This window comes from Gigantopelta aegis, chromosome 4 (genome assembly GCF_016097555.1).
Source record: "Gigantopelta aegis isolate Gae_Host chromosome 4, Gae_host_genome, whole genome shotgun sequence".
In the NCBI taxonomy this organism is placed as follows: domain Eukaryota; kingdom Metazoa; phylum Mollusca; class Gastropoda; order Neomphalida; family Peltospiridae; genus Gigantopelta; species Gigantopelta aegis.
In genome coordinates this window covers 93,137,445-93,153,575 of record NC_054702.1, presented here as the reverse complement: position 1 = coordinate 93,153,575, position 16,131 = coordinate 93,137,445, and the positions used below count along the sequence as shown (strand labels likewise).

The window sequence follows — 16,131 nt, the reverse complement described above, 5'->3', positions numbered from 1 at the left end:
TTGGATGCAAGAAGTTTTAAAGATACTTTTCTTTGTTTCAGATAAAGACATAGCTAGAGTTGGAACATTAAAACGTAAGAAGCAGCTGCGTGAATTCCTTGAGAGTTACAATGACAATTACTGTGCCGACCTATTTGATGCCACACCTATGAGGTCAACAGCTTTGCTCAAGAAGGTACTTTCAAAAGATGAATTGTATTTTTTATCAAATTCATAAATCTACATACAGCAATTTTAATATTTTAGACTTGGGCTATCAAATAATTACTTTGACAGAGCCCAATGACCAGTGAAAAAAAAGAAGTTTAAAAAGCCCTATGATCAAAATTCACATACATTAACAATAAAATATTTGTCTACCAGTTATTTGTGACTAATTTCTAACTGGTGAAATAGTAAGTCTATGTATTGCTTTATATTAAAGGGTAAATAAATAAATTTTGTTACCTAAATTTTTAGTCATGGCTATTGGATTCTAAACTCCATTAGATCTCATGGCAACTCAATTTTAAAACAATTGTAGAACCACTAGACTCACTAATTAATGGAAATTATAAAATTTTTTTGTTACACTATACTATAGTTTAGCTTTTTGTTTTCATTATACATTTGCTGAGAAAGTAAATGAATATTTGAAATAATGATGGTAATGTTTATATGACACTGTTTCAGATTCCTCGGTTAGACAGTGATGATGTTACTGATGTATTCAACACTGCGACACCTGGCCTTCGACACCAGACACCAAACATTCGCTACACTGTTCCTGTGAGATCGACGGGCAAGACACCGTTTAACAGTCAGATTAGTCCATGGCTGGAGCCAGCACATGGGTTCGACAATTTTGTCATGTTATTGGATTTAACAGAAGTCTGAACAGCAAGAGCTGTTTCAGAATTGATCATATGTGGGGAGTTGAGGGCAGTTTCTTTGGTACACACAATAACCATAACACAAAATTTTATGTAGAAAAGAATGAATTATTTATTTAATGATGTATTCAACACATTTTAAATTATGGTTATATGACATCAGACGTAAGGCAAAGGAACATGGAGTTGAGAGAGGAACCCACGGCTGCCAAGCCAGTTATCAGTAATAGATCTTTTATATGCAGCATCCCACAGGTACATACATACCTCAGTGTTGGTTAAACCATTTGTGGAGCACTGGCTGGAATGAGAAATAGCCCAATGGGCCCACAAATGGGGATCGATCCTAGACCGACCATGCATCATTCAATCGCTTTACCATTGGTCTACATCCTGCCCAAAATTTTATATAAACCAAATGTGTATACAACGTTTGTTTTATTTAATGACACCACTAGAACACACTGATTTATTAATCATCGGATATTGGATGTCAGATATGTGATAATTTTTGACACATAGTCTTAAAGGAAACCTGCTACATTTTTCCAGTAGCAGTAAGGGATCTTTCCCACAGACAGAACAGCACATACTACACCTTTGATGCTCTGGTTGGGATGGGAGAAAACCCAATCAGAGGATGTGTCTTCTGAAGTGGTTCGATCCTATGACACAAGCACCTCAGTGAGTGCTCAACCCACTAAGTTAGATCTTGCCTAACAAATGTCTTCACAAAGTAGATGGGATTTAATCTGAAATTCTGAAAAATAGCCTTTATTTAGGTATAGCATAGATATCTAAGACGATTTCAGCTTTTATTTATAAATATAGTGTTTTCCCTAGAAATTTGGCAAGGCATGGGGCCAATTTTGACCATTTTCAGAGCACTGTTTTTGCATTAAAGACTAAAACAATAATTGAAATAAATGTAATTAATGTTCTTGCTTTAATAAATGAATGGCAAAATATATAACAGAGATATTTTTATTAATTAATAATATATTTTTTTAGTGTTTTATTAAGGCTATTTTAGAATTAATTATTGAACAAGGCTTTTTTAATCAGTGATTAAGGCAAGACTAGTGAGGCATGGTGCTGCACCATGCTAAAACAAGCTAGGGAAAACACTAAAATATCAATCCTTTCAGGCATAAAATAATAAATCATTGTGCTTCTCACCTCCCTCGTGATCACAGAAAATTAGAAATAAAAATTAATATAATTACTACAATAATAATCCTGACTAATGATAATTACTTCTAAATTCTAACTGAGCCAAGAGAGAAACTTGTAACCATAATAAGTATTGCTGCCAATGTTGGTTACAATGTTAAGAATCTATGATTATAATGTTTTCTGAATAGAGACTCACTTTTATTTATGGTGTAGCTGCATGTGTTGCTAAAAATTAGTTTAATATTGGTGTCAGTTTGTTACATTCATTGTTAATAGCCAAGATGGTGAAGGTTAGAATGGCAGACTGTTATTGTTTGTTTTCGTACTGCAACACAAGAAGAGTAGTAGTGTTTTATCATTTAACATTTAAAGTCACTATGAATGATTAATGCAAATAGTGACTGCAGGATAAAGTTTAGTAATGAGACTTGCAAAATTATTATCATTACTTATCAACAACTTGTATTTTTAGAAAAAACGTTGACCAGTACATTTATCGTGTTCAGAAGAAGAAGAGAAAACGGATTCCTAAGATACACCAGGTAAATTATACCTGACTTGAAGTCGATACACTCAACTCTCATTAAAACAGCCATGTTTGTTCTGTGCTTGTATTACCGGAATAACGGTCTCGTGAAGAGTTATATTCCATAGCTTGCATATTTAGTTTTACCAGTTAGTATTGTAATAAATTACTATCAAAGAAACAAGACAAAAACAACAAAGAAAACATTAATTTGCTGGTGCGTTAACGAACTGTCACAGGGATCCTATAATACCCGTAACTGAATAAAACACGATTATCCAAATATCTCTCCTAACTGTATATCTATTAGATCTCTCTGTATTGGGCAGTCTAATACCCGAGTGGCTCGGCTCTAGGTATAATCAGAGATAAGATCTTATATAAATATATATATATATAGCACGTTTAGTTCACTAGAAAACACAACAAAACACAATACACTTTGGAATCTGTATTAACACTACGCTGACAAATGTACTTGCCGCAGTAGTTAATTAACAACAACAATATAATAACAACCCAGAACTAATCACTTAATTAGTTAATCACTAGGTGTCTAGTTTACACATATTCTAATCACTTCACCGTGATACAACACACACACGTGTGATAATTGAGAAACGCTTCCAGGGGAACTTAATTAATAAAGGAATTACAACTCTATTCCTAACTGGTTAATTTTTAATTAACCCTTAACTACTCAGTCAGTAACCTTGTAATACAGAATTAATACTGGTACATATCACAATAAAGACAATAACATACAGTTTACCTAGGTCCTCTAGGATAACTGGCTAAGCTTTAATATGTTAGAACAGTGAAGCCTACAATTTACTTCGTCAGATTACCGGAGACACTGTCTAAAGAATATTGGTATAATACAGTATTAAAATATTTAAAGTCACATCAATCACATCACGGTTATACAACAGAGCAGAAAAATATATTTACCAGTCCAGTCGGACAAACGTTCCCCGGGAGCCTTCCAATGTTTCTCCCCGATATATCTAAAATCCTATCTATTTATTCAAAAATCTCAGAGACAGCGAATATCGCCTGGGGGCACAACGCGGTACCTCACCTATCATGTGATATTTCCACAACTCCCGGGACGGTATTTTTTCTTAGCTGGCCAGACTTACTGTCGCCAGTTCGCTAGAATTACCCCGGTCGTAAACCGCACTACCGGAGTTATTACGTAACTACTAGCCACATGGCCTCCACACCTGGTCTAAGTGCATATTGGGATGCAGCTCTACCACGTCGCGCGGGAGTATTACGTAACCAAGCTGCACACAGCCCTCTAAAACAATTAACATCGCCACAGGCGAAAAGATAAGAGCATGTTCCGTCACACGAACCAACTTGTTACAGTCTTTAGGGGCACTGGCCCAGTTTTCTTTATTGTGCAAAATATCACCAACTGTTTATCTGCTGACAAGTTCCTCCATTCTTTGGTGACGTTGCTTGCAATTTCGTCTTTTATGTGTTTAGAGTAACTTCTTTAAACGGCTTTATTTCACCAATATCTTTTTGTCGGCTGCACATCAAAATGCCTCTGAAAGGTGATAAAGTTACAGCTATTTGTTGAAAGATTTATGCCAATTGACATTTATATGTTAACTAAATCTCCCTGCCGTTGTAAAGATCAAACAATGCATGAAATAGATATGTTTGTTACAAGAAATGAATGCTGATGCCGTTATAATGATAATTTTAACACTGAAACATGTTGGTTCCTAGTAAAAGTGTGCCGGTAGGAAAATATTCTGTTGTACTGAATATTGTTATAACGAGAGTTGACTGTAATATATATACTAAAAAAAAAAGTTAAGCAATTTGATATGACTGCATTGTACTTTAAAAGTAAGTAATATTCACTTATGTGAAATGTACACGTTTCATTTTGTACTGAAAATCTCCTGTTACTTGTAGTGACAAATGGTACATCAATTAAATCCAGCGATTGATTTTCACTTTGAAAGTCACAAGCTTTTTAAAAAAAATATATGCACATTTGCCAAATTTGTAAACTTTTTTCTTCTTTTCTTTGTTTGTTGCTGTCCTTATTTTTTTTTTTAAAGTTTGTTTTGTTTAATGACACCACTAGAGCTCATGGATTTAGTAAGCGTCGGCCACTGAATGTGGTAATTTTGACATATAGTCTTAAAGAGGAAACCCGCTACATTTTTCCATTAGTAGCATATTTTTTGATATTTATATGTTAACTAAATCTGGCTGGAACAAGAAAAAGCCTAATGGGCCAACTGACGGGATCGATCCTAGAATGACCATGCATCAAACGAGCGCTTTACCACTGATCTACATCTTGTCTCTCCTTAATTTTAAATGCATGTTATACTAATCAATATTGACAGCATAGTCAATAGGAAATATCAGAGTCTGTTGATAATCAAGTGTAGTCAAATAACCCATGTGAATAAGGACCATTTAGTTACCTACATTTTTAGAGTTGTTAACAACATTTGCTTACGGGGAAGTGTTTTAATGTTGGCATTTGATGAGGGAGGAGTAGCGAGAAAAAGATTACTCTTTGTACACTTGTGAAAATGTTCCCAATTGTGAACAGCCATTTATTATTTCTGTCTTTGGTGCACGATTTAACCCTCTACATTTTAAGTCTGTGCAATTTTTTAGATCTGTGTCCAAACTAATTTTCATCTAGAGATTAAATGTTTATATCACTGATTTTGTACCATAAAGTTGTAATGTTCTGTTCGATGTTTTAGACTCCATCTCACCCTCCTGAAGCTGTCAACACACCTGTGAAAGCATTATTCAAGGCCAGTGATGACACACACAATCTGTTTGAGGGCATGGAATATATCGAGGAAGAGGAGGAAGAGGGAGACTATTACTGGACTGATGACACAGAAAACTGACTCGGGGCTCGAAACTGCCTGTGGCCAGGTCGCCAAGTGTGACCAATGTCCTCTTTGGGCGACTTGAATATTTAAAAAATAATGGCATTAGTCGTTCAAATAATACTATTCTTTGAGCGATCTACTTTAAATCTATAGCATATTAGCCACGATTAATATTCATATTCCATTATTTTTCGGGCCACCATATTTTTTGGCAATTTTCGAGCCCCGTGACTGTTTTATGATGATGTCTAACAAATGATAAGGATCACTTCTACCAAAACCCTTACTGAACATGAACAATTTGTTATATCAACAATTTTTGTGTCATTTAAAAAATATAGATAATAACAGCTTTTTTTTCTTTTTTTTAAATATTTGATGAAATGCGACACTTGGATATTTTCAATCAATTTTGGTTTTCTGTTTTAATATGATTATGATTATTATTAAAACAAAATTATTATTTAGTTATTATTTTATTATTATTATTATTATTATTTTAGGGTTGGGTGTGGATGTGAAAGTAAAAGAAAAACATCTATAAAGCCACTATTGAGACAATAGGTCCAAAGCCGAGAATATTCCTTATGTTTATGTCTTAGGTGATGTATTTTGTTATACATTAATCTAACATGATACCAAGAACATTTGTCTCTCCCCCCCCCCCAATGAAAAATAAATTCTTGGGTATCAAAAAAATAAGTTTATTCAAAGAAACTAATAGATTTTTTGTTTTGTTATGGGGAGATAGTACTCTTGTCACACAGGTAACTTTATGGTGTATTTTTCTAATGACGCTTGGGCAAATGAATTTCTTTATAGGTCTCTCCATTTGAAAATAATACAGTTGCTCTCCTGATAATAATTCCAGGCAAGAAATTACAAATGAAATAAGTTTCACACATTTAAATAAAGAAGAAAAAGAAGAAAAAACCCTCAACGCTTTCCATTTTTGGGCCAATACAAGGAGAGTGAGTAACTGCTTGGCTCTCATGCAGTGGCCTGCTTTAATACTCAATGTTAACTGATATCAGTCTTGTTGAGAGTTTAAACTATAATTTTGCACACACATCCCCTTCACTCCTGTGTGTTTTGGTTGGATCTTATCAAGTCTTCTACCGGTCCAACCAGAGGGGACTATAGGTTTCATCTCTGTCTGTCCGTCCGTCTGTCTGTCTGTCCCATGCATACTTTTTAGGAAAAATTTTCGACAGTGTCTCAAGATATGTAGCTGCAATTTTTGACTTCAATGGTGATTTACAAATTTTTGACGAGTTAAGAACCTAGGAGATATGAAAATTTCTTTTCTGCACATATTTTCGGAATTCCTCATATACTGTTAGTTACAGTTACGGTTAAATTTTATGGTAAAGTTTGTTTTATTTAATGACGCCACTAGAGCACACTGATATGTTAATCATCGGCTATTGGATGTCAAACGTTTGGTAATTCTGACTCGTAGTCAATAGAGGAAACCCGCTACATTTTTTTAATGCAGCAAGGGATCTTTTATATGCATTTTCCCACAGACAGGAAAGCACATACCATGGCCTTTGACCAGTTGTGGTGCACTGGTTGGAACGAGAAAAACCCCAATCAGTTAATGGATCCACTGAGGTGGTTCGATCATGCGACATAAGCATCTTAAGTGAGTGCTCCGTAGCCCAGTGGTAAAGCGCTCGCTTGATATGCGGTCGGTTTGGGATTGATCTCTGTCGGTGGGCCCATTGGGCTATTTCTCGCTCCATCCAGTGCACCATGACTGGTACATCAAAGGTCATGGTATGTGCTATCCTGTCTGGGATGGTGCATATAAAAGATCCCTTGCTGCTAATCGAAAAGAGTAGCCCATGAATTGGCGACAGTGGGTTTCCTCTCTCAATATCTGTGTGGTCCTTAACCATATGTCCGACGCCATATAACCGTAAATAAAATGTGTTGAGTGCGTTGTTAAATAAAACATTTCCTTCCTTTAAGCGAGTGCTCAACCGACAACTAAATCCCACCCAAATTATATGGTAATATTCCCATGTTTGGCAGAGTTATGGTCCTTAAACTTTGGAAATATGAAAATATATTGGGCATGGTAGGGGACGTGTATTGCTTTAGCAGTTCTCTCAGAATGCATGTTTACATTTGATATAGAATTATTTATAAGTACTTGGAGGGAGAAAAGTGTATTTTATTTGATTAGTTTAAAACAATATATAAATTTAGTGGTTGTTGTCTCTTATTTGCCATATATACTAATGGAAATAAATAAGGGAACATGTCAGTGAGACCAGATTTAATTCACTGCTACAGTAGTTTGGGATGGGACGTAGCCCAGTGGTAAAGCGCTCGCTTGATATGCGGTCTGTCTTGATCTGATCCCCATAGGAGAGCCCATTAGGCTATTTCTCGTTCCAGCCAGTGCACCACGACTGGTATATGAAAGGCCGTGGTATGTGCAATCCTGTCTGTGGGATGATTCATATAAAAGATCTCTTGCTAGTAATGAAAAACAATGTAGTGGGTTTCCTCTCTAAGGCTACAGGTCAAAATTACCAAATGTTTGACATCAGTAACCGATGATTAATAAATCAATGTACTCTAGTGGTGTCGTTAAACAAAACAAATTTTACTAGAGTAGTTTTGCCTGTTTGAGATATAGAGAGGTAAAGTGGAATTGAATGTCAATAAAACGGTCATTCTCCGATACTGTGGATTACTGTTACGATACTATTTATGTGTTCCCTTGTTTCTTTCCATCAGTATATATTGAATTTGTTACGGTTGCTTTAATCTAGTTATTGTAAATAGTTACGTAAAGTATCTAGATGCATTCACAGCTTCAAATAGCACAGAAAAGATAAACCCCTTTAATCATGCTCATCACTATAAAACAGGAGACTTTGTTGCCTCGTTTCAGTTTTGGGGTCGTCGTTGTTTTCCTAGAATTACCACTAATCATTGAGTGTTAAAATTTTCATAGTTTTTACAATTTTTGTCTTTAAAAATAATGGAGGGGGGGGGGGGGGGCAACAAACACCCACAAGTATTGAGAAAAAGCTGTAGTTAATTTGCTGCATTGTCAAGGTAATTGATTAAATGTGATCATCTCTTTCTCCTTATTTATGCTATGAAAAGGTGTGCTTATGCCACAGCAAATGGGTCAAGGTAATCAATTAAATGTGATTATCTCTTTCTCCTTATTTATGCTATGGAAAGGTGTGCTTATGCCACAGCAATTGGGTCATGGTAATCAATTAAATGTGATTATCTCTTTCTCCTTATTTATGCTATGGAAAGGTGTGCTTATGCCACAGCAAATGGGTCATGGTAATCAATTAAATGTGATTATTATCCCTTTTCCCTTGTTTATGCTATGGAAAGGTGTGCTCATACCACAGCAAATGGGTCATGGTAATCAATTAAATGTGATTATTATCCCTTTTCCCTTGTTTATGCTATGGAAAGGTGTGCTCATACCACAGCAAATGGGTCATGGTAATCAATTAAATGTGATTATTATCCCTTTTCCCTTGTTTATGCTATGGAAAGGTGTGCTCATACCACAGCAAATGGGTCATGGTAATCAATTAAATGTGATTATTATCCCTTTTCCCTTATTTATGCTATGAAAAGGTGTGCTCATACCACATAGCAAATGGATCACCAAACTTTGTCTAGAAAATGTTGCACGTAACTTCTTCAGTAGTATTAATTTGTAATAAAAATAAACATGTTATGAAAAGAATAATAGAATGTATATCAGCACATTTAGGTGCATGTCTAAGTGGTGCCTTTGTATATAACATTTATTACATTGCAGTCTTGTTCTTCTGTCTGTAATTACAAACAAAAATTCTTGACAACTGACAGAAACACTTACAATTATTTCAAACATTTTATTTATTATATTTGAATTTTATCTTGCTGGAATTTATTTATTAAAATGTTTTGCTAAGCCTTTAGGAAGTAAAATAACAAAATATATTTTATGATAGAAATTTTGTATTTGGTAAATAAAAGAAAACATGGGACTTTCAGTGAAATCAGACACTGCATTTACTTGATGTATCATTTGTCAGTGTATGTAACTGTCGTGTGATTGAACGTAGCTCACTTGTAACGTCCAATTTGCTAACCTAAAGTTGCTACATACTGTTTCATACCTACTTTTTGCTTCTATTTTTCTACTTTTGTCCTACTTTTTCGATATTTTCATTCCTACTTTTGTGCTACTTTTTCTGGACACCCTGTAGATGTACCTATGTAAAAAAAAAAAAAAACATTAATTAAATAAAACTTTTAATATATTTTATTTATTTTAATTTTTTTAACATCTTATGGATGCAACTATCAGTAACACTAATGTATGTGTATGTGTATGGTAAGCGAGTCCTTTAATTCTACAAAAAACACCCCCAAAACCTTAAAGATTTCCATGCAAAGTTAAAAATTCTAATTTCACAAAATTGTTCAGCTGGAATTTTAATTGGCATAATATGATAGACCATAATCTTTTTACCACATATTTTAAAAATATACATTTTATTGTTCAGTTTTACATATTCACCAGATGAATTTTACAACATAAAAAGCAAGAAACAATGATTTCAGATCTGGGGCTTATTTCGATGAACTCTAGCAATTTTGTGGTCTTGCAGTAAGTAATTTGTATGACACACACACACACACCCCCCCCCCCCCCCCCCCAATATACGCCTTTTGTACATTTGATCATTCCTATCTACACAGAAAAGTATATTGGATACAATTAAGAGCTTGAGTTATGGTCAACAAATACCCCCTCCACACTGTTCATAGATAATGCCCGAAAGTCCCCGACTATGTGTGGACATACATTATGAGTGAAGGATGATGTGATTTAGTATAATTGCCTTGTGAATCAGGCCCCAGATCTGCAATATGATTGTATTGAGGTACTCTTGTTCTTATATAGGTTGAATTATTTTACTTTTCTTATTAGTTTACTTAGTGCTTGTGACAAATGCAAATATATAACTATAGGTACAACTTTCTGTAAACTCCAAACCACATTGTCAACAACTATATTAGATTAATCTCTTACCCCTAATTACCACTAGATTTCCCCCTATTTTGTCCAGACACATATAAAAAAAACCCTGCATTACAATAACTTTGATTCCACATAAAGTTGTTATACATATCAACTTTGCTGATATCTCCCAAGACAAAATGCACACACATTTTTGCCAACTGCTATTTTCCTTTTTTTTATGGAATATTCTTCCAAGAGTGGTGAAAGAATGTGACGTTATCAAACTCCAAGGTATGTAAACATATTGGTGTTATATGTCAAAATCCACTTTCACCCCTCTTGAAGAATATATCAATGCAGGTGACATGGTTAAAATGTAGTATGTGGAATCTGTCATTGTAATGGGATTTTTCAACTACTTGTGACTGAAAACAAAAATGTGGAGGAAATCTAATGGTAATTAAAGGCACAGAGTAATTTATTGTATTTGTTAACATTGGAATTTTGAAGGGCGTTTATTTTCTTCAATGTATGTGTATACTTATTAGTAATTGTACAGATTAGTTTAATTGTACTTGGGATTGCTTTGTAAATGTAGTCATGGAGTGAATAAATGGACAGTTGTGAAAAATCATCACAATTCCAATAAATTCTAGTTAATATTCTTTATTATTAACAGTTAAAAATAATGGGTGTTCTGAATGTAGTACACACACATTACTGCTGATAAATTATTACTGGTTCCATAGGGTTGTACAACCAACATTTGTTCATTAGATGATCAAAAGTACATTTTCACAATCTTGTGTGCTCGGTTGGTCGTAGGAAAACTTCCATTAGTCTGGAAGAATTTCAAATAACCTGGAATTTTGGTGTGTAAAGCATTTTATTGCATTTTTTAAGTCTGTTTATAGTGCTGATTGCAAATCCAGTTGATGCCACTCTGTAACGTTTGGGCAATTTGAGTTATTGAGCCTCAAAATGACGGCCATCTTGGATTTACGTAGAATTTGTAACTTAACGCTCGGTTATTGGAATTTAACAAACTTTTTTTTTAAATACCTTGTTTTTCACTGAATAAGAGACTGGTTAACATTTCATGACTAAAGTAATTATGTATCCTAGATTTTGGTCATATCCATATTGGATTTATTTTTATATCTAACTTAGTCCTCCATTACAGGTACTGATTACGCATTTTAAAAACCACAAGAAGCTGGTTCATTATTTAATGTATTACCATGTATATACTATGGAGCCATTCAAACTTTATGTAGCCAATACAAATACACAATTATCAATGTAAAATATGTATGGAGTATGCACTGGCTTTTTCCAATCAGCAACCTAAGTCAATCAAAGTCATTCAGTCATCCGATAATATTCAACAATTACTATAGGATGTTTTCCTAACCAACTACCTCTGGCAAGCTGCTGTAGGCATCACATATCAGGCACATTCAAGTTTGCACACACAAATTCTCGATCTCAGTTTCACAGAGTAGCATCATTCTCATCTTCATCCTCATTGCATTCTTCATCCTCATTGCATTCTTCATCATTATCAGATAAAGATATTGTATCCTGAGTATGTTGACTGCAGCATACATCAAACTTCCCTCGACAGTTACAGAGAATGGTGCATACCAGTTTTGCTGCGAAACAGCTGCATCTATTTGTAGCACATGGTTGGTCTGATCGACGAGAACACTTTATTAGTTGCAGGATTTCTGATGGAGCAGCTGATGCATTATTTGGAATTCCAACTGGGATCAATGTTTTGGCTTTTGCATCACGTGTCCAACCAAAATGTATTGGATCCAGTGATGGTGGATCCAGAAGAGGTGCTGCGTACCATTGTATTGCCTGGAAGTGAGCATGCTTAGCATTTTCCTGAAATGCCTCGGTTGTCGGTGGAAGGGATGATAACTGTGGTGCTGATTTATGTGCCTTTGCCGTTTTGAATGACCATGCTGTTATTCTCGCCTGTGTCATATTGTTACTTGGGTGCCCATAGCAGCTACTAATGAGGAAAGTAGCTTCTTGTACAACCTCTTGTATATCTGCATTGATCAGTTCCCACTTTGTTCAACGTAACTCCTGATTTCAACTTCTTGAGAACTGTTGCTTTTCCAATACCATGACATTGAGCAACAGTATCGCACCCAGATATTGCATGTGCAGCTAGTATATGTGGTACAATGTCGATGTGTTTTTCTACAGTTTGTCCCAATGTCTATTAGCTTTCTTTCACCACTGGTAGCTTCCATCGTTATCGTGGCTAACAAATGCAATTTCCAGTAGAAATACACCAGCAGAACAAACACATCAGTGTCATCGCATATGACACGTACACTTTTATTCCCACAATGCATAACAGCATGAATAAGTTGTTGCACGATGATTATATCAGCTTCTTCCTGAGTGGTTTTCAAGTCGGTTCTCTGTGTGTCAATGTTCTGCAACACTTGTGTTGGAACATCTAAACTTTGATGTCCTTTGATTTGACACATTCAGTGATATCTGTACATATGATGTCAATTAATTGTGTCTTGTTTTGAATGTTTGTCAGAACAACAGACTTGGATGGTAAAGGAGTTTGTCTGGTCAGCTTATGGGCCCTTCCTGCTGCTTTGCCACGTTCAGCTCGTGTAGTGGACTTTATACTATATGCATAGTATCGATCAAATACTAAATACACTGGACTGCATTTGAGCTTCCGCAACATATACTCTGTAACATTCGACACAATGTCAGAAACAGTTCCTTTTGAAGGCCAATGGACAATCCATAATATTGCAGAGCATCTATTATCACTGCTTCTGGTACAGCATACAAACGTGCAGATACTTCAATGCTTGTTTTATTCTTCAATACAGCTTTGTTCTTTGCAATACGCATGTCACCTGAATCCATAAACATTGCAGTCGGAATTGGTGCCAATTCATATTTCAGCACATCGTCCATTGTGAGTGAATCACGAGAGAGTTGCAACGCTATCACACGTGAGTAAATCAATGCTGTATCAACCACATCAACTTCTCCAACTGTGATAGATTATTTTACTGATTCCATTGTTACCACTTTCTTACTTAGCGGTGCATAGAATCCATCAGGTAAGTTTGATTTGAACGTCTGTAACTGCATACAGCCTATCTCATGAGCTCTATCCACATTGACTGCATTGGTTGCCACTTTCCCGGTAGCAATGTTCACCAATTCCTCTGGATGTTCTTCTGGAATAAGTGGCGAGATACATGTACTGAGCATATCACGAATCCTCTTTCTGTCTTCGTTATCCAATTTAATTCTGGATATACTCTCTTCTTTATGAGATGTTACATGACTGGACTTGTAGTTTTCATCCAGTTCCACCAGGTCTTTCTGCAGCTGACTTCTGATGTGTAGACCGAGTGCCCAGCGCTGTAAGGCTTTCTGGTTAAGTGTAATACCTATTTGTCCACCTGGACCATGGCCATATCTCATCATAGTTGTTTCAATCATCATGTCGCTCCAAATGGCATTCCATAGGCCTGGCTTATGTCGCATAACATGTTCCTTGTCCATGAAATGTTTAAGGAGATCTTTAGGCATCTTTGCCATCTTCATGGAATAGATCGTGCCATATCGGAAGTAGTTCCAGTGGGCAGCAGCTCCAAAGTATGGAAGCATCATGATCAGTACTGGTTTAATCAAGGAATCAAGCCAGAGACGAGTAGTACGACTTTGAATTGCTCTGCTCGAGGATCAACATCAGCGATTCGAAACTCTGCACATCTTCATGCATAAGTACTGTACGTAGAACTTCTTCAACCACCATCCTTAATGCGCGTATGTTCTGGGGGAACTTTGTGCCATGTAGCATATGGGGAACACCAGCAAATGCTGCTTGCATCACTTCTTGTAATCCTGAATTTGCCATTAACATCCCCACACAACCAACAAATGACATTAACATGTGCATACCTCCGAGACGTGGTATAAACCTCTCAAATTCATGGGCATGAAACCATGTCATTTGCACAGTGATTTTATACAACTGTTGGTCATTTGTAAATATAGTGTATGCCTGGCCAGCTGCCTCTGTGATACGTTTGACCTCATGCATTGATGTTAGAATGGTATCAGGATCTGCAGGGTACATGTCTAGCACGGGTAAGTATGTCACTTTAGTTGCTGGTTGTAGTGTCCATCCAGCTTCTCGAACTTCTTTCACATTGAAACCATTGTACTCTGGTGTCTTATCATCACTGATTATTGATTTCAAAAACATGAAGTCAATATGCTGAGCCCTTTGTAATGAAACAACTTGATGGGCCAGCACTTTAAGAGCTGTCACTGCATGTTTAGCTTCACTACTTGGCATTGGTGGGTTCTTAGGACCTTGGTAATGACATGTGTCCACATCTTGAACTTTTATATCCTTCAAGTCTACTTTTCGCAACCTGTTTATGAATTTGTTTGCTTCTTTGTATTCACTGGCTGATTCATTTTCCTGGGTTATGATCATAGCCATATTGTGTGTTTGTTTAATACCATTAGGAGATGCGATATTGGCATCAAAGTTGTCACCAACAGCTTGCACAAGCTTCCCTCCAGACACTAGGCATTTTTGTTTCCCAGTTTTAATAGCATCAGCAGCAGCAGAGGCAGTAAACTGTTGGAACTCATCGTATGTAGTTGCAATGCCAAAACGATGCAGTTTTGTGATTAACTTCTTACTCTGCAGTAAGTTTGTAATTGCAAGTTGAAGTTGCGTTGGTGACTTGCTAATGTGGCTTGTTATTACAGAAGCCACAAAGGCTGATGGCAAATCGGGAACTTTTAATTCTCAAGGAGTTGGAGTAGAGTTGAACTGACACCAGTGTTAATGTTATCTTTGTTAAGTCTCACATTGTACACAGATTTATCTGGTTTTGCAGTTTCTTTCACAATATCAGTAGCAATTTTCTTAAGGTAATTACTGTCATCATTTGTGGCTACAATATTTATGGCACATGTTTTTCTGAAAACGAGCAAACTAGCAACACCAGGTGATGACAATACAATTAATGCATCACCAAAATGGTCACAAACTAAACTAATCAGAGTTTTACGACAAAGACTACTACCACCATACTCCTGATACATATCTAGCAATTCTACACATTGCATATGTGCTGTTCATCAAGCAACATACTGTTGATGACTCCTTTAAATGCTGCATCTACTTCCCCACCAGGATTTGTTGTGGTTAAAAGATCAATGTACTTTGAGTGCATGAATAGTGCTTTGCAGTCATGGTGGTACCGCGCATCTGCTGCATGAAGATCAGCGATTACCGCAGATATTCTAATGCGCACTTGGTTGGACCACTCATCATTTCGGATGTCACACACAGAAAGGATGACATCCTTAAATGTTTTCTGGTTGGGACGATCCACAGTCCTCACAACTGAGTATCTTCTCCATCTATCTGCATGCTTAGGGTCACGTTCTGCACAACACTCGCCACAAAATAAGCAGTCTGTGATGAAAGAGAATGTTTTCTTTTCCGAACAACGTGTACGTTTCTGTGCTGGTTCACCTACTGCTGCTTCTTTAAGTTTCTTCTTTTTAAATCGTTCAATATGTGTCATTGATGTGTATGTAGACACACATGATCTGTGACAATATATTGTT

At 36.1% G+C, this 16,131-nt stretch overlaps 1 protein-coding gene across 1 annotated transcript in view; it reads left to right on the top strand.

Moving 5' to 3' along the window:
* Positions 1-6,947, top strand: part of LOC121371443 (mis18-binding protein 1-like) — a 33,575-nt gene extending 26,628 nt beyond the window's left edge. The window contains exons 11-14 of the mRNA XM_041497333.1: positions 42-175; positions 673-833; positions 2,521-2,590; positions 5,325-6,947. Coding sequence (XP_041353267.1) covers positions 42-175; positions 673-833; positions 2,521-2,590; positions 5,325-5,477 — 518 coding nt within the window. The 3' untranslated portion in view covers positions 5,478-6,947. The remainder of the gene's footprint in view (positions 1-41; positions 176-672; positions 834-2,520; positions 2,591-5,324) is intronic.
* The last annotated feature ends 9,184 nt before the right edge of the window (positions 6,948-16,131 follow it).